We start from the raw sequence: 19,787 nt of genomic DNA on the forward strand, positions 1-19,787 counted from the left end.
TAAGCAAATTTATTATTCAAAATACTTAGTAATTTCATCAAAATGTTCTGGCCGTTGAAATAAGATGAAGAAATATGCATTGGTTTTCCTAAGAGCGTATTTATTCTCAAAATAAGATTGAAATAAGCAAAAAGGTTATTCAGTAAAATCAAATAGTTTTTTACCGAAATATTTTGCTGCTTGAGATAAAATGAGGAAATGTGTGAGGGCGTTGTTCAAAATGTTTTGTTTCTTGAAATAAGATGGAAATAAGAAAATGTATTGTCCCAAACATCATATATTTCCTTCAAAAAGTTTTGCTGCTTGAAATAAGATGAGAAAATATTCGATGGCGCTTTTCAGAATGTATCATTTCTTAAATAAGATGAAAATAAGTCTAGGTATTATTCAAAAATTGAAAAATATTTTCTTCAAAATCATATACTGCTTGAAATAAGATGAGGAAATATGCGATGGTTTGGCTCAAACTCAATGTTCCTTGAAAAAAGATTTAAATAATCAAATACATTATTCATTATCCATAACACTTTCAACCAAATGTTTTGCTGATTGAAATAAATGTAGAAATATGTGATGGTGCTGCTTAAATGATTTCATCAAAATGTTTCATTAGTTGAGATAAGATTGGTAAGCAAATGTATTGTTAATAACACCATATATTTTCATGAATTTTTTATTGGTTAAAATAAGTTGAAATATGCAACGGTGTAGTTCAAAACGTTTTATTTTTGAAATAAGATAGAAATAAGCAAATGTATTGCTCATAACATCACATATTTCCTTCAAAATGCTTTGCTGCTTGAAATAAGATGAGGAAATATTCGATGGCGTTGTTCAAAATGTATTTTTCTTGAAATAAAATGGAAATAAGCAAGGGAATTATTCAAAAATCCCAATTTTTTCGTCAAAATGTTATAATGTTTGAAATAAGATGAAGAAATTTGTGATGGTAACACTAAAAATGCACTATTCCTTGGAATAAGATTAAAATAATCCAAAGTATTATTCATAATCCATAAAACCTTCAACGAAATGTTTTGCTGATTGAAATAAGATGAAGAAATATGCGATGGCTTGGCTAAAATGATTTCCATAAAAAAAATTTTCTTGAATTAAGATTGGTAATAAGCAAATGTATTGTTAAAAATACCATATATTTTCATCAAAATTTTTGTTGGTTTAAATAAATTGAGGTAACATAATACGGTGTTGTTCAAAATGTTTATTCTTTGAAATAATAGAAATAAGTAAATGCATTTTTCATAACATAAAATATTTTTTTCAAAATTTTCTACTGCTTGAAATAAGATGAGGGAACATTCGATTTCCTTGTGCAAAAAGTATTATTTCTTGAAGTAGGATGGAAAAGTAGCATAAAAAAATATCACAAATTTTCATCAGATTATTTTGCTTAGTGAAAAAGATAACGAAAATGTGCAATGATGTTGTTCTAAATGTATTGTTTCTTGAAATAAGATTGAAATAAGCAAATGAACTATTCAAAATATTCAATATTTTTATCAATTTTTTGTTGCTGAATAATTTAAAATGAGGGGTTATGCGATGTTGTTATTCAAAATGAATTGTTTCTTTAAATAACATTGAAACCAGCAAATGTCTTATTTGAAATACCAAATATTATCTTCAGAATATTTTAATGTTTGAACTAAGATGAAAGGAAATATATACAATAATATTGTTCCAATTTTTTTTCTCTTTAAGTAAGACGGAAATAAGCAATTGCATTACTCAAAATGCCAAATATTATCATTGAGATGTTTTGTGGCTTGGAAATAAGATGAGGAAACATGTGGTGATGCTGGTCAAAATGTATTACTTCTTAAAATAAAATTGGAAATGAGTAAATGAATTATTCAAAATAACAAACATTTTTATCAAAATGTTTAGCTGCTTTGAAATAGCACGAGAAATTACATTATGGTGTTGCTCCAAATGTATTGTTTCTTGTAATAAGGTTGAAATAACCAAATTTATTATTAAAAATGCATAATATTTTCATCAAAATTTTTTGCTTTTGAAATGAGATAAGAAGATATGCGTTGGTGTTGCTCTAAAGCTATTGATTTTTGAAGTACGACTGAAATAAGTAAATGGACTATTCAAAATATATAATATATTCTTCAAAATGTTTTGCCGAATGAAATAAGATGCTGAAACATGAGATGTCAATTCTCACTCCCTTTTTACTAGTCAAACCATAAATTTTTGGTGACGACTAATTACCTGTAAGAGTTTGCTAAATGTTAGATTCCTACTAAAATGTTACAGATTCTTCCCACTACCTTAAGTAATCTCGATACTTTTTATTTGCTGAAAAAAAAATTCGGGATCGATAACCCAGATATTAATCAGCGAAGTTACGACCCTTAACAGAGAGACATGAAAACACTGCCACAATAAATATACGTCATTCCTTTTAAAGCCCATTCATCGTCTAATCCACCTACTATCGAAGTAAAATTGTATGGTTGTTGCGCTTGGGCACTATTTGCAGTGTTTCCACTTCTACCGATTTTTATAGAGATCTACCGAATTCCCTATCCATCTCCCGACAAAAAAAGAAGATCCCAGAACTACCAAAAATCTACAGAAAATTCTGAATCTCCGGAAAATGTTACTTGTGTTGGTGGTCATTCTTTGTTGTTGATATGGCTCATTGCTGTTGTCAGTTGAACGAAATACGACCACACTTAGTTTTAAAATTAAATACATTTCATTATTTTTCGAGCTTCTATCTGCTTCCAAAGTTCTCCTTCAAAACAGTCAATTTTGACAAAAATTGATCGACGAAATCCCACTTTTCTTTACGAAATCACTCTCTGAATGTGGTACTTTATTCGTAAATCGCTCAAACACCTCCAAAAACATAACACAAAATGAAAAACAGTCCTACTGAAAATTTTACCACACCCTGAGAGCCATCTACCGATTTTCTACCAAAATCGCCAAGGTTTTCCAGATTGTTTGAAAAGAAAAGTAGAAACACTGACTGTTTGCCCCTTAATAGCAACAATAATACTAAAGTAGAACACGATTCTATTGTTCTTACCATCCTTTTTATTACTGAAACAAAATATTCAGAACTGCTTTTGGTTCGAAAGCAGGCTAAGACCTAACATTTTTGAAATCTATTAATTATGCTGAAAAAGAAGACATAGTCCTTATAGAGGCCAGTGGCATCAATTGAGGGGGGTCAAGGAGGTTTTCTCAACCCTCCAAATTCTAAAAATTACCTATTTTCTGAATTTCACTTTTTCATATGGTTGGTTACTTTAGTTGAAAACTAAAAGAACGATAAATTTGCCCCCCTCAAAATATTGAAAAACTATCTTGCCCCTCTTATATTTTTATGGATTGACGCCATTGGACAAGGCAAAACTTCCTCTAGAGCTTACGTATAAACTTTTTAAGGGGATTTTCCGTATAATCCTTATTTTCCCTATCAAGGAGGGGCTTTAGGAGAAAGCTGAAAAGACAAGTATTTTAAGATCAGTTAAGGAGCTGATATAAGATAAGAAACTGAATTACTTTCGAGTAACAGATGTAGCTACACAACCTCAAAGAAACTGAGTACAAAATAGGTTCAGAAAACTGTTGTTTTTCAGTACAAAACGGGTTCAGAATGGGTTCAGAACAATCTACAGTGTTTGGACTTGGCTCTCAGATTATTTGATTAAGTGATCTAAGTGTTTGATAAACTGTTAGATATGTCAACTCCACTTTACGCTTCTTTTGAATTCCACACAAAATTTTTCTTAATTTTACTTCAAGCTTTGTATTTCTTATAGCCCATCTTGCTCGTAATCCCTGAAATTCTGCTATCAATTTATTGAGTTGCTTGTATTTATTATTAATTTTAGGGTTATTTTTGCTTCAGGATGATGATACTGTGTAGATTTATTTTGAGTAAATTATTCATATATGTATTCTTCCTTGCATGGTTTTACCCTCCATCTCCTTATACCTTAAATTTGTTTTTATTCTTTTCTTGTTAGTAGCACACCCTTGCAAGCGAAGCTTACGACGTGCTAATGAATTTAATTTGTTAAATGTTTTGAAAATAAATTAATATTATTATTACTAATATTACCTCAAGGGTTCCCTTTTCTTCTAACAAGGCTCTTTGCTTTCCTTCAAGAACTTGCAACTTCTCTTCCGATGTTGTAACCATCTGCGTTTTCATTGCTTCTGATGACTCTTTCTCTTTAAGAGTGTTTTCTAGTGAGCTAATGTGCTGTTGAAGGGTCTTATGTTCACAGTTTGCCTTACCAAGAGCATTTTTGAGTTGAATAATCGTTTCCTCTGATTGGCTTATTTTTTCGTTTAGCTCCCCAACTTTTCGCTCAAGTATTTGGTTGTTTGAAATCGAATCGTCCTGTTAGATGAAAAAAAAAATATATTACAACCTTCCAATATCATTTAATAACGGGCGGAATGTTCAAGTTTTTTTTCTTTTAAAGATACAAGGAAAAAAGTAAAAAAACAAAACAAAACAACTGTGTAAATAAAAAACTGTGTAAAAAAAGTATCGACAAAAAACATAAAAAAAACTTACAATTGAATTGTTGGAGTTGATCATTTGATCTTGATGATCCGAATTAAATTTACATTGATTAGCCTTGGTTTAAAACATTGGTTTTACGTAATCTTTTACTGTTGCAATGTCACAAATGATTTCGTCGTAAATGTTGTGTTTTGTGAGTTATTTTTAGTAACTCCCAAATCCGTTTTTTATTTTTAACAGTCAATATTTGAATGGAGCAAGTTAAAATTGTAACCTAAAACTAATGAAAAGACTGCTCTCAGAGCCGTTTTTTAAGGTGAAAATTTGTAAGAAATTTCATTTTTAACATTTTAATCACTTTTAACATTACAAAACAGGTAAATCCTTGCAAACACATTTTTTAAAATGGCTATTAGAACCAGGCACATACATGCAGTAAGATGCTTTTTGACCCTGCTTTCTAAAAAGTCCTGAAATTTTTATAATTTTGCTTAACTTGTTTAGATGATTTGACAGGTTTGGAGGGATTTTGACACCTTTGTCTCCTTACCCGAAATCAAGTCCTTTGTGAGTGATTGATTCGGACGTTAATTTTTATAACTTTTTCAAGCGAATGTAAGGACTTCTTCACAATTATTAAATTATATTATTTAATTAAATTAAATTAAATAAGGAACATGATACAGAAAAGGTATTTCAAGACTAATAAAAAAAAGCTGTTAAACGCATGCGCAGAAGCTAGCAAAAGCAATAAAAGCCTGTCATTTAGACTTACCACAAGATAAATTCACCGGAAAGTTGACTGGCTCCAAATGGAAGAAATGCCCGCTTTTAAATATATGATGCTAATATGGCTTCGCAAAAGCCAATGAACCCAATAAGTACTTAAAAATGAATTAATTATTGCAACAATAAAGTTATTTAGGCAATTTAACTTGTTTTTCACCTTTTTATTTACTGGTCCCAAAACAGTAATAAATAGAAAAAAAACGTAACTTATATTCAAGGTTACCAGTTGAAAGGGCGCTTTATATTTTGGCAAATATTTGTCTTAGGTATTTTGAATCAAAACTATAAAAAAAAAGTACACTTCCTCCTCAATTTTGAAGTATAGCTTTTTGGTGTCTTCAATAAAAATTAATCAAATACTTCCCTCCTCCCGCGTTTTTGTAGATTGGCCCCACTGCATATGCAATTTTCAGGTCTTATAATTCCCCAAAATTACAATTTTCCACAAAAAAAGACAAGCTTTTCTAGAAAGTTTCAGCTCGTTCCCCAAGTCTTGGGACAAAACATGATATACTTACCAAATTATGCGTTAAATTCGTCAACTGTGAAGAAATTTTAAGTTTTCGGTTACAATGGATTAGGGTTCGTTCTTTATCTGATCGCCACTCTTCCGAGAACCTCTACAGCGTCTCTAGCCTTACGTCACAGTTTTTAGATTAGTTATTGGTTGTGGCTGTATCTCACCAACTCAATCAATTATCCAGGGTGGGGCACGCAAGAACGAAGGTTTACAAATATTACTAATTTTTAGTATTTACTTTTTTTTGTCTTTCAGACTACGTAAATCTTTTTTGGAGATATGTAACGGATATCTATGATATGTAGCATTATGTACAAAAACTGAATCGTTTATTCTTCTGGTAGGTGTTTTATCTAAACTCGATGAAATTGTTGTCTTTATTATTTCTAGAAATAATTTTTGAACGTGTTTTTTTTATTTGGGGTTACTCTGGGCCGTGGCTTGTTCTTTACTAGGTTAAACAAAGAACAAGTTTCTCTAACTGAAAGTAAGAAGCGACATAAAAAATTAAAACGCACTGAAATTATTCTGTATATGAAAGGGGCTGTCCCCTCCTCAACACCCCACTCTTTACGCTAAAGTTTTTTATTGTTTCAAAAAGTAGAGTTGTGAGAAATAGTCAAACCTTAGCGTAAAGAACGGAGCGTTGAGGATGGACAGCCCCTTTTGAGGATGGACGAAATAATTTCTGTTCGGTGAAAGTTTCAATATCGCTCCTTACTTTCAGTTAATAAAACTTGTGTTTCTTATTTAATTTCAAAACATTTTTGAACTAATGCAAGCTTCGATTTTGGCTCACCGTATGTGAATAATTAAAATGAAACTTGCATATTCATTGTACTTTTTTTGGCTAAATGGCTTTCTCAAAGTTTTGATCGGACGATTTTGAGAAAAAAGGGCAGGAGAAGGGGCCTAGTTGCCCTAAAAAATTTTCGGCTACTTAAAAAGGCACTAGAGTAGTAATTTTATTTATGAATGTTTTTATTAGTAATAAATATACGTAACTTACGAATTAACTTACGTAACGAGCTTCTATATTAGTATATTTTCATTACGTATATGTACAGGTTCGCCCCATCGTCAATGCATTGCTCTTTACACTAAAGTTGGAACTTGTTTCCAACTCTTTAAGAATAACTCCTGGATCACAAAGGCCGTTTAATTAGAATAAATAGCTCTTTTGAAATTACTAAAAATACGTTAGTGTAGAGAGCAAGGTTTTGAAGAGGGGACGAACCCAACCATATAAGTAATAATTTTTGTTCGTTATGAGTTTTAATGTTGCTCCTTACTTTCAACTGAAAAAAGTTATTTTTTAATATCTCATTGTTTTCTTAAATAAGGCTGCAAAATCCATCGCCCCCTTGATGGAAATTCTCTTCCCCATGATAGATCCCTCCAAGAAAAGACCTTCCCGTTTAACCCCCTCCGCACGCCCCCACTTTCACCAGAGAGGGTCGTGATGAAACTTGATGAAACTTATATATCTGAAATCAGCATAAAAATTCAATTGTTTTGATGTATCTATTGGTATCAAAATTCCATTTTTTGGAGTTTTGGTTACCATTGAGCCGGGTTGCTCCTATAGTAAGCAGCCCGTTACCATGATCTGCTTGATTGCAGCTACCGCTACAACCATGATGACAGAGAACATCATTTCAAAGCCAGAAAACTTCATTTTGATGACAAAGTAATGGACAATGCCTTTTAAAGACCTAATATTTATTAGCAAGAAAATGGAAACCATTTAAAAGATGTCACATTTCCTACTTGGGTGCCATAAATTTAAATGAAATAAGTATTTTAAGAAATTAAAAAAAAAAAAATATTTTTTACCCTTCAATCTTAGCTTGGCAACCCTGCATAAAGTAAAGTTTTCACAGAATTAGCCTGGTATTTGTCAGGAAATATTTCAGGGTCATTCAGTGCTTCTGAGAACGGTTTGGAAACTCTGGGAAAGCAAACAACAATTTTTCAGTTGAGAATGGTGGCCTACGAAAAACCAAGAATAATACCACAATGGAAACTTAGAATGCGACAAGAGTTTAGTTTAATTTTTTTTTTTTTTTTTTTTTTTTTTGACGATATAAGACTTGGAGCTCCAAAGCGACCCATTTAGATAATGTCATGGCGAATTCTTGTATTAGAAGGAATAATTCAAAAGAATTTGACACAAAATGATTTTTCGGGGTCTCTCTCCCCTTTTAAAACGACAAATCCTTAAAAGTTCAACGTTTACTTAAAAATTAGGTTCTAATAAGTGCATTTAGATGAAAAAATTACACATACGGAAAACTTCTTCTGCAGTAAGATTGAAGGTGTTAGAATGAATTAAGTTAGATATTTTTAGAGCTGAATACACGGAGAGATAAATACTACAGCACAAACTGTATACATCGCTCAGTCTGTTTTTTTTTACCTATATTCCTATTCATCTCTCACCCTGTAGAGAAAATATCGATATTGAAATACCATACAAATTAAATCTCATAAGATGTTCAGTGAGAAGAAAATTATATTATCTGGCAAGCGTATGTAACATCAACAATAAAGATAAGATACAATCTTGTGTAAGACAAATTCCTAGCAGTGTTGTCAGATGGGTTGCATTTGTGCTATTTGGGCACTTTTATATGTGCTAGTGCATTGAATTCTGCAAATCGAAGAATTTTTCAAAGTGATTTTTTTAGACAAACGCCATATTTGGAACGTTTTCGCTCGAGAACTCATGAATTCGGCCCATTCTTGCTTTTGCAGCTGCGCTATCTAAAACTGTATATCTGGTAAGACTGGTCTATAGTATTAATTTCATTTTCGTAGTAGTGAGCGTTTATGACTGACAGAATTATTTACCCGTTCTTTCTCAAGCTTAGCAGACTGCATCACTAGATCTCTCATAGTACTGTTAACAGATTCTGTGTCAATGTCCTTGATGCTTTCAGATGATCGTCCCGATATTCCTTCACTTGCGATAACAGCACCTGTGAATGAGTGAACTTGGTTAGTAAGATATCCACCTTTCAGATACTGTGCAGATAGCTGAAATCCCGTTAAACTGAAACTTTTGCAACCGAACCCGGTTAACTCTAGCCTCGTTCAACTCAACCCCCGTTTAACCTAACCCCTATTCAACTGAACCCCATCAAACTCAAATCCCGTGTAACCCATCACCAGAGCAACTCAACTCAATTTAACCAAACCCTTATTCAACCGATCCCTGTTTAACTCGACCCTCATTCCATAAAACCCCTCGTTCAATTGAACCTGTTTTATATTCGGCCCATGTAACTCAAACCCTCAATTAAATGATGATCCTCCTTTAATTTAGCCCCTGAAATACAGGACAACCCCTCTTTTTTTTAATCCTAATGTAGCTAAACCATATTAATTTCTGTTTGACTTAATTCAACCGAAGGCCCAAGAATAAACTTGAACTGGAGTTGATTAGAAGCTAAATCTTTTTTTTTATTTTTGGTCACTGATCAATATCATGTTGTTTTAAAATTTGTGAATTAGAAGGAACGAGGGTACTTGAATTTAGGCATTGGCCCAAAAATTAGAAATAGAGTCTTCTCTGGTCAGGCTTTTATTTTAATGAGATTTAGTCGCTAGCCTAGAGATAAACAATAGCAAGAAAGAATTTGAAACAAAAATTGAGAGCCAGAGAGAAGAAACCAAAGTTTTACAGACTCAAAAATTCCTTCTGAAAAAAAAGGTTCCAAAAGAAGATTGCGACGGTAGCAGTAATTATACTTAGATCCGGCTTAATGCACGCCTATTAGATGCAACGGCAGCATACTTTCGCAATATAAAAAAACAAATATTTTGATTTGTTGTCATCAAATTCCTTTTTTATAGTTCCGGTTACTATTGGACCGAATGCCTATTTTTTTCAGTTTGTTACCACGAACTGTTTGAAAATCACAAGCAAAAAAACACACATTCGAGATGTCTTTTTTGGCAAAAGTACAAAATTCCACATTTTTGTTTATAGGAGCTTTTTGTTTATACAGCAGTGTTATCTGATATGCTGAATCTGACAGTGTTATTTTCATTATTATTACTTAATGCTTTGAGGATGTTTTCCTCCTTTTCGAAAATCACCAAAATTTTCTCGGGCTTGTAAAAATTAACTTGTAACTATAAATTTTCTAAGGCTAACTCCAACTTTATTCAGTAGAGATATACTATAATTTCCAACTCCGAGTCCACAAACAGTAAGTAAAGAATCCTTACTTACTGTTTCTTACCACAAACTTTTGACAACTGCCAATGCATTACACACCATATTACACAACAAAACTAGTAACTTAATTATAAAATCCTTGGTAAAGAGATTCTATTTCATTTTTATCTCCCTTTTTACTTTGATACGAGCCGAAGATAAAAAAAAAGCAAGTTATGCAAATTGGCTGTACAGGCTTACTTATGTACATTTTTAAAGCATACCCCTTGTTGCATAATAGAATAGCTTTAGCTATTCTAAAACTGTCCAAGATTTTGGTCAAATAACGTAACCGATCTGCAGGTGACAATTCTAAAGTAATGATAGTCAAGGTCGACATTTTAAATCTACCAATCATTTTTAGTATTTATAACGGATCGAAACCACATTGGATTGCTGCTCTTCTCGGCGATACAGGGCCCAAGAATCAATCTCTGCTGCGTTAGGGTTCTTGTCCCAGTAGTAAAGACCCAGCAATTGAAACTGTATTTGACGCAATATACGCCAGCAGAGGGTCTGGAGGATCTCCACCATTTATGTTTTTTTTAAGATTGACTTACAAACTTTCATAATAATTTATGGATCAAGGATTTATTTAATATGTTTTTGTTTTTGCTTCATATCACGAAGTTAATTTTTAAATTAAGTATATTTATGTTTAATTAAAAAAAGTAGCATTTGTTATCACATCAGAAAGGAATGGCTTTAGGACCAAAGTAGGGGCACAGTATGTCTAACACCCATCCCCTCACTCTCCATTGCAAACCTTTTTGTAAAAAAAAAAAAAAATGGAAATTTTGAGCTCTATTGAACAAAAATCGTGTAAGAATGTACTATCAGTCTTATTAAGAGACAAAGTTAATTGCCCATCGAATACTCCACCTCTCTCCTGCCCAAACCAAACAATTCTTTTCAGAAATTCAAGTGTCTTGCACCTTGTTTGAAGAGCAACGATGCAATGATTTACAATATATATAAGTACACATATAGTGGGCCAATGGGTCCTCCAATCTTCCCCGCCCCTCCCATTGTCAACTTCTCATCAGAAAGGTATGTTTGCTGCACCTTGTCTGACGCAAAATTATGGAATGATTTTCATGCAGTATTATTTGAGCAGTAAAGTGGGCGAAAAGCCCCCTCACTGTCACCCCTCCCCTCCCAATGCCGACGTTTAGCACAAAGGTGGACATATTAATCCTTGCTTGAACCAGAATCATGCGAAAATTTTTATCAGAGTAATTGGATAACAAAAGTGGGTCCATGTCCCTCTTACAATACCCCGCCTACCCATCTGCCGGTTTTTGGAAGAAAGGTTGGCATGCTGCCTCTTAAATCTTTTTGTACCTTTTTTTGAGAGACAGATAGACATGTTTCATTTTCTTCAAAGTGGAATTAAGTAAGGATTGCAAATATATTTTAGTTTTGAATTTTTATATTAGCTATTAACATTTTGAGGGGTTTACGACTATAGCATTTATTTGAGAATAAAGAAACAAAATCAATGCCTCATCTTCAGTTTTTGTTAGTATTGACACAAGCTACTTAAAAAAAGTTATTGTAAAACTTTGAGCAATGGATTTTGTTTTTATTGCCAATAAGGGCACCCTCTCGCAGGCACACTGAGCAAGTATGCTTGAAATGCTACAGCCTAACAGTCTGTAAATATACTTACTTTTGAACTGGGCTAATCGTCTAATCGGACTTGGAGGATGCTTATCAATGTTAAGTTTGTCTGTTACTCCAGTAACCTTTTTAAGAGAGCTCATAACAGAAGCTAATCTTAGGGCTATATCATTCTTCTGCTCTTCCAACTTTTTCGAAAGAGCTTGCATTGTTTCGCATCGTTCCTCCGCTGTACGGAGCTTTTGACTTAACTGAGAGATTTCTTCTACGTTAGTACCTGGAATATGTGAGCATAAATTATGCTATTATTGTCAGTTTTCAACAGTTTTGAGCTGCTCAGATGCCAAATTTATAAAGACGAAAAAAATGCAAATGCATTTGAAAAAGAAAATATATTACTATTTTTACTTCAATCAAAAAATAATTTGGCTAAAAAAAAACCTCCCAAATACTATTACCAAATACCAAACCTCCCAATATAAACCACCCAAAAAAAATATATGAATTGTATAAGAAAATATGGGAAACATAAAGAAAATTTTAATATAGCGGGGAAAAGAGCCTCTTTCTTTGTGTTTGTGCCTTATCTTACCCTATGGGGATTTCAGACATGTTAATTTGATAAACAGGCTTTATATAATGGAATTCAATCTACTAGGTAACTTTTTCGTGCATGAAATCTCAAAACGCTCAAGGTACAAAACTTTTTAAGGATCGAAGACAGAAACGTTTTTAATGTTCCCTCCCCATGCCCCTTAATTCCAAATAAAATTTTACGTCCATTTGAACTCTCTAAAACTGAGCACGATCCCAAAAGCTGTTCTCGAGATATTGCAGATATCCTATTTTGATAACTGGGGTATACACGGCGTCTTTCTTTTCCCCTTTCTGCTTAACCGTTTAAATATTATAAGTTCCAGAGGAACAAATAGTTCAAAAATAGTTGTGCATAGACGTGGATTGGAGACGAAACATCTCCCCTTTCTCCTCTGCTCTTTCCCCCAAGGCAAGATTCCTGAAAGTTTGACAGGTCATCCATTATTATTTTCACTTAGATATTATCTATATTTTTTATATTAACAATAAACATAATCACAAACGTTCAAAAAGACCCGTTCCTACGGTTGGGGGTGCCTAGAGTAAAATTAATTACAGCCCCCCCCCCCTATTCTGCTTCGAATATAAAGCTGAATCAAAGTAAAAATTGTGATAAAAATAGGCAACCCCTCAGTCACTGTGTCCCCCAACTGTGGTACCTGGGGCAGCTGACCCGGTTGCCTCCCCCCTCACCCCTCTTGAACGACTCTGCAGTCAAATACAATCACAATGTTCAAATACAACGACGGAAAAAATTGGATTCAAAGGTTGTAATTTCATATATAAAGAAGATCTCATATATAAAGAAAAACGTTAAAAAACAAAAAACACCAACTAAATCGTCCCATTGGAGGACGATGCGATACCCCAGTTAGTATTTTGCGTGGCGAGGAAGGGACAAAAATTAGCAAGCAGTTCCTCATACCGTCCCTATGTTACTGCTCTTACAAGTAGCGCACTAGATATAAATGTATAAAGTAAAACAGGTTCTAGGCGTAGGATCAAAAGATTACATACTGTCAATGTATTATCAATCGCCTTTGAATTGTCAAATCAGTACTTCACCAAAAGGTTGAACTTTTAACTTAAAGGTTGAACTTTTTTTTAAAGGTTGAACTTCCAATGTTCAAACACAACAGTGGAAAAATTCAAATCCAAAAGTAGTAATTTTTTGGTTTGATACCTAAATGAATACGCACAAAAAAACCAGAGACTCCAACATGGTTTTAAGATGAAGGGACGGGAGAGGCTAAATTTGAAAACCGAAGCAAATTTCAAGCATCAGATTCTTTCCTTGTATCACCAAATGTTGAACGCGTTTGTGGTTTTTGTGTTAAAACAGAGGGCGGATATCTCCTTCTACCTTCGCTTTGCTGCTGTTATGGTAAATAACACACTAAACACGCGTAAATAAAACAAATCCTTACTAAGGCGTGGGAACGGCGGCCTATCTAAAAATATGTTATTCACGAAGATTTAAATTTACAGAACTCGCAGACAACGCCTTATCCTGAAGGTATTTTGCATCTGTTTGATTTTAACTAAATTATGATTTTATAACTTAATAAGCCTTCGATAGCTCAGTTGGTAGAGCGGTGGACTGTAGAGGTTATATCGACATCCATAGGTCGCTGGTTCAAATCCGGCTCGAAGGAAATTTTGCCCTTCCTCCCCCATCCAATATTTTCCTTAAACCTTTTTTAAATGACATTTTTTAAACGGTAAATGTGTTTTGGGAACTGAAAATACTAAATGTTTTTTGAATCTATGGTCGCTGGAGGGGAACGCAGGTTAAATTGACATTCATAGGTCACTGGTTCAAATCTGAATTCCTCCCCCATCCAATATTTTCCTTCCCAAAACCAGCATTTTTTTCTTTTGAACGGTAGTCATTTTTCAGGAACTGCAACTACTGAAATATTTCTTGAATATATGTCCGCTGGAGAGCCACTTAGATGAATATCTGCATGTAAGAGGAGATAGAGAGGACTTCTTAAACATCTTTCACTTTAACAGCACTTCTCACATAAATGCTGTGTGAATAATATTGCATAGATTTGATATTTTAGACTTGAACGTGCATTTGGGAAGGATCTTTATTATCACGTCCTAAATCGGTTGACTTTTATCTATTAAGCGGAGATTATGCGTTTCAGCTACGGGGGGGGGGGGGGGTGGATATGTAAAAATAATTTGAGCTTAATAATTTAAATAGTTTGAAAATAAGGCATGTAAAAAAACCTTAATAATTCGACTAATGTGCCTAATATTTAGCCCATAATGATGTTGAATTATTAATTTATATTGCACAAAAGCAAGTTTTCAACTTTTTAAATATTAGCGTAAAATTAACCCCCCCCCCCAAAAAAAAATCAAGAGAAAGGCAAATATTATGAATCTATTTTCGATCACAGCCTCATAGATGTAGGTTCCATTGGGACCTATGAGAGGGACAGGGGGTCAGGGCAGGATTTATCAATAGGTCTACTAGGCCCGAGCCTAGGGGTTTCACAGTACCATGGAGTGCAATAAAATAGCAATGGGCAGTTTTTTTCTTAATAAAACTGGACTCGTGTGATCTATCGTCAAAGTGCATGGTCCACTCCGCCACCGCTCAAATCCACGCCTCAGGAATCACGAAGTGCACAAGTGAGGCATTGAATTTTGATCCCGACAATTATGAGCCTATGAATGTCGATGAATGCTTACATTTGATTAAACAAAAAAAAACAAGTTTTTTTAAATGAAAGTAAGGAGTGACATTAAAACTTAAAACGAACAGAAATTACTCCGTATATGAAAGGGGCTGCTTCCTCCTCAACGCCCCGCTCTTTACGCTAAAGTCTGACTCTTTCTCTCAACTCTTCTTTTTAAAACAGTAAAAAACTTTAGCGTAAAGAGCGGGGCGTTGATGAGGAAGCAGCCCCTATCATATACGGAGTAATTTCTGTTCGTTTTAAGTTTTAATGTCGCTCCTTACTTTTATTTTAAAAAACTTGTTTTTTTTTTAATTTCTGGACGTTTTTTAATTAATGCATTTTTTTTATCTTGGCTCTCCACGCATAAATAAATAAAAAGAAATTTGCATATTAATCTTTTTTGGGGCTAAATGGTTTTTTCATAGTTTTAATCGGAAGATTTTGAAAAAAAGGAGCGAGAGAGGAGGCCTAGTTGCCCTCCAATTTTTTGATTACTTATATAGGCAACTATAATTTTTAATTTTTTACGAACGTTTTCATAAGTAAAAAATATACGTAACTTACGAATTAACGTGCGCAACGAACTTCTATATTCGTATGTTTTATTGCGTATATGAGGGGACTCACCCCTCGTCAATACCTCGCTCTTTACACTAAAGCTTAAATTTTATCCCAATTCCTTAAGAATGACCCCTGAATCACAAAGGCCGTAGAATAAATAGTTGAAATTACTAAAAATACTTTAGCGTAAAGAGCGAAGTATTACGAGGAGGTAAACCCCTCATATGCGTAATAATTTCTGTTTGTTTTAAGTTTTAATGCTGCTCCTAACTTTCAGTAGAAAAAACTTTTCATATTTATTTTTTATTGTTTTTTTTTTAAATAATGATAGAAATTCCTGCGCCCCCTCCATTGAAAGTCTCTTCCCCAATAAAACGTTCCTCCATTGAAAGATCCTCCCACGTAACTCCTCCTTCCACTCTCCCCCTAAACCAAAAAAGTCCCCCTGAAAACGTCTGTACACTTCCAAGTAACCATTACTATATGTAAACACAGGTCAAAGTTTGTAACTTGCAGCCCCTCCCACGGCGACTGCGGGGAGTAAGTCGTCCCCAAAGACATTGTTATAAGGTTATTCGACTATGGCGAATAAAATGGCTATCTCAGAATTTTGATCCGGTGACCTTGGGGAAAAAATGAGCGTGGGAGGGGGCCTAGGTGCCCTCCAATTTTTTTGGTCACTTAAAAGGGCACTATAACTTTTAATTTCCGTTAGAATGAGCCCTTTTGCGATATTCTAGGACCACTGAGTCGATACGATCACCCCTGGGGTAAAAAAAACAAACAAAAAAACAAAAAAACAAATAAACACGCATCCGTGATTTGTCTTCTTGCAAAAAATACTAAATTCCACATTTTTGTAGATAGGGGCTTGAAACTTCTACAGTAAGATTTTCTGATACGCTGAATCTGATGGAGTGATTTTTGTGTATGACTTTTTGTGTATGACGAATGACTTTTTGTGTATGACGTAGGACTTTTAGGGGCTATTTCCTCCTATTTTCTAAAATGAGGCAAATCTTCTCAGGCTCGTAACTTTTGACGGGTAAGACTAATCTTGATGAAACTTATATATTTAAAATCAGCTTCTTTTGATGTAACTATTGGCATAAAAATTTCATTTTTTAGAGTTTTGGTTACTATTGAGCCGGGTCGCTCCTTACTACAGTTCGTTACCACGAACTGTTTGAAACCCTTCTTCGCACAAAATACTGATGAAGTAGAAAAAATAATAAACTGACATTAGCACATTTTGCGTCACTATGATGCAGTTGACATCTATCCAACATTGCCTTAAGAATAGTTCTTAGGGTGCCTGCCACAAACTGTACTGGAGAAAGATCCCCCACTATCCTTCGTCAGGTGAAACACTACTTAAAATCTCCTATCAGCCACGACAGATTGACATCATTATTCCTGCTCACTATTGAGGGAAGGATGTGCGATGACATCATAGACACCTTCGCACGAAAAAAAGCAAAGAGGAAGGCTCTATGAACTGACTTTGAAGATATATAGTCCTACTTACGAAATAATATGTCTTGTTAGTTTATTTAATTTACACCCAACGTACAAGTCTTTGATTTTCAAATTATTATCATAAGTGATGTTATTTTGCGATAAAACAAAAAATTGTCATAAAGATTATTTTTTAAGGAATTTTTTTCCTCACTCCTATATAATGAATGAGGAGCGCCAGAAATCTTTGGGTCTAGAAGCGCCAAAGCTTTAAATTCAGCCCCGCAGGGGGGTATTTCCCCTCTTCTCTTGGATTTCGCTCTATATTATTGAAAAACAAATTTCCCCCCAAGCCTGAAATTCCGTGACTTGACAACACTGGTAGGGTCACAAAACTGAAACTTCACAGTTTGTCACAAAGACCACGACTGGTTTAATTTTTCTTAAATTATGCTTTTGCAACTGAAGAATTATTTGAAACATAGTAAGTCTGATTTATTTTTTTTTCGTTTGTTCAGCACACGCAAAACTTTGTCCCACATATAATTGTCGGTTTAACCCAAACTGTTCATAACAATAGAATGTGAACAATTATATAAAAACAAATTTTCTGTTAACAAACTTTATACAATTTAATAAACTTTCTATAATTTATATCCCTTCCATAATAGTCAAACCTTTAAGGAATAAAAAAAAAAAACAGTCGTTTGAGTAAATACTTAAGTGTTTGGTCGAATCTCGGCGGCTAGGAAAATAAACAAATGAAATACGCTAGAAGTGAACATACTCTTTCATGAATACATCTAAAATTAACCTATTTAACACATTAAAAATCAACGTAAAAAGTGGATTTTCTTAAGCAGATTCGGTTAAATACTCATTTGTTCTGTACATCCATTCCTAGAAGTGTTATTGACCAAGCTTAACAGCTTTCTAAAATTTCGTCACCCATTAGCCTTATCAAAAAGTTAGGCTTTTGATCAAATGACCAGACTTTCTTTGAACTATGGCCCATTTAAGGAGGTCATTTAAACTGAGGCCCATATAAAACAATAAAAGTGCTCACCAAATTTCAGTTCTAAATTGTTCTTTTCATCTTCTAGTCTCTTTACTTTAGCTGCCAGTTCTTGCATTTTCCTCCTCAACTCTTCTTCCTGGCTCTTGTAAGAATCATCCCTTAGAGCTAAAGCCCTTCGAATACTTAATACATCTCTCTCGAGATTGTCACATTTATTTAGAGCTCCTTTCAGCTGGTCATTCAGTTCGTTTACTTGAGTCTCTGCAAGTTCTGATCGGCTTTTCTCTGCCTAAACGAAAAACGTTCATGCTAATTACTAACGGTAGTCCCAACTATACGCAGACAAAAAGTGTTATAAAAACATCTCGCAATACATTCCTCAGAAACTAAAAAAGTGGCCGAAAAAGCAGTTTTATATACTTTGACCCCTTCTTTCATAATCTTTCGTGTCATCTTAATCTTTAATAATTTTATAATTAGGAATTATTTTGTATTTTTAGGCACATATCTATGTAGTTTCTAAAAATTTGTGCAACCTATCTTTTATAGGATGTGTGAATGGGCCTTGGGTTTTGAATTTGAATTCTTGAATTTGCTCTTAGTTTTGACTTATCAAACCAGCCTGTTGAACAGGACTTTTTCCTTATTTAGCCTGTATTATGTATTAGATAAAAATATGTATATTCAACTCCCTAAACTGCAACTCTATTCTTGTATTAAACAAAGCTATGTTAGTAGGAATTGGGTACAGCCGATACTAGGGTTTAGGGTGTCCAGATTAAAACTTAAGATCAACCTATAATTAGGTTGAAAGTAAATATTTTCAAAAAAAGAATCTGTCTAGATTTGTCTGCTTTTAAGCTATTTTGATGAGCTAGACTGTAAAATAGTTAGCGAAAAGTTTGCATATAAAATAAAGGTTGGTTTCAAAAATATACACGAATCTATCTGGTTTACCTTATTGTAATAATTTGTTCTCTTCAGCTTCTTCCAAAGAAGTACTTCCGAGTCTTAAGAGAATAATGCAAATAAAACAGTTCGTGGTAACGAACTGTAGTAGAGAGCGACCAAGCTCAATAGTATACGAAACTCTTAAACGGATACATCAATCCGGATACTAATAGATACATCAAAAGAATCAGATTTTTAATGCTGATTTTAAATATACAAGTTTCATCAAATTTAGTCTTAATCATCAAAAGTTACAAGCCAGAGAAAACTTATTTTCTCAAGCTTATTTTTGAAAATAGGTGGAAATGCCCCCTAAAAGTCATAGAATCTTACGAAAATCACACCATCGCATTCAGTGTACCAGAGAACCTTTTTGTAGAAGTTTCAAGCTCCTGTCTACAAAAATGCAATCTCGTATTTTTTGCCAGAAGATCGATCACGGGTGCGTGTTTATTTGTTTTTCTTTTCTTTTCCCCAGGGGTTATCGTATCGACTCAGGGGCCCTAGAATGTTTCAAGAGGGCTCATTCTAACAGAAATTAAAAGCCCTAGTGCCCTTTTGAATTGACCAAATTGGAAGGCACTTAGGCACCCTCCCACGCTCATTTTTTCCCCAAAGTCAACGGATCAAAATTTTGAGACAAGCATTTTGTTCAACATCGTCAAAAAACCCTTTAACTATGTCTTCGGAGACGACTTCCTCCCTCAGAGTCCCCAGGGGAAGGGCTGCAAGTTACAAACTTCGACCAGTGTTTACATATAGTAATGGTTATTGGGAAGTGTAAAGATATTTTCAGGGGGGTTTCGTCATAGGGAAAGAGA

General features: G+C 33.9%; 1 protein-coding gene and 1 non-coding gene across 4 annotated transcripts in view; one reads left to right on the forward strand and one right to left on the reverse strand.

Annotated features, from left to right (window-relative positions):
* Nucleotides 1-19,787, reverse strand: part of LOC136026649 (rootletin-like) — a 329,138-nt gene that overhangs the window by 123,930 nt on the left and 185,421 nt on the right. For all 3 annotated transcript variants that reach the window (XM_065703386.1, XM_065703385.1, XM_065703387.1), the window contains 4 exons: nucleotides 18,064-18,304; nucleotides 11,732-11,959; nucleotides 8,688-8,815; nucleotides 4,112-4,396 (listed from right to left, as the gene is read on the reverse strand). In XM_065703386.1, the coding sequence (XP_065559458.1) occupies nucleotides 4,112-4,396; nucleotides 8,688-8,815; nucleotides 11,732-11,959; nucleotides 18,064-18,304 (882 nt within the window). The remainder of the gene's footprint in view (nucleotides 1-4,111; nucleotides 4,397-8,687; nucleotides 8,816-11,731; nucleotides 11,960-18,063; nucleotides 18,305-19,787) is intronic.
* On the forward strand, nucleotides 13,849-13,934 carry Trnay-gua (transfer RNA tyrosine (anticodon GUA)). Its single transcript is given in 2 exon segments — nucleotides 13,849-13,885; nucleotides 13,899-13,934. It is a non-coding gene; the product is annotated as a tRNA-Tyr (tRNA).

The sequence above is a fragment of the Artemia franciscana genome, chromosome 4 (assembly GCF_032884065.1).
Source record: "Artemia franciscana chromosome 4, ASM3288406v1, whole genome shotgun sequence".
NCBI lineage: Eukaryota > Metazoa > Arthropoda > Branchiopoda > Anostraca > Artemiidae > Artemia > Artemia franciscana.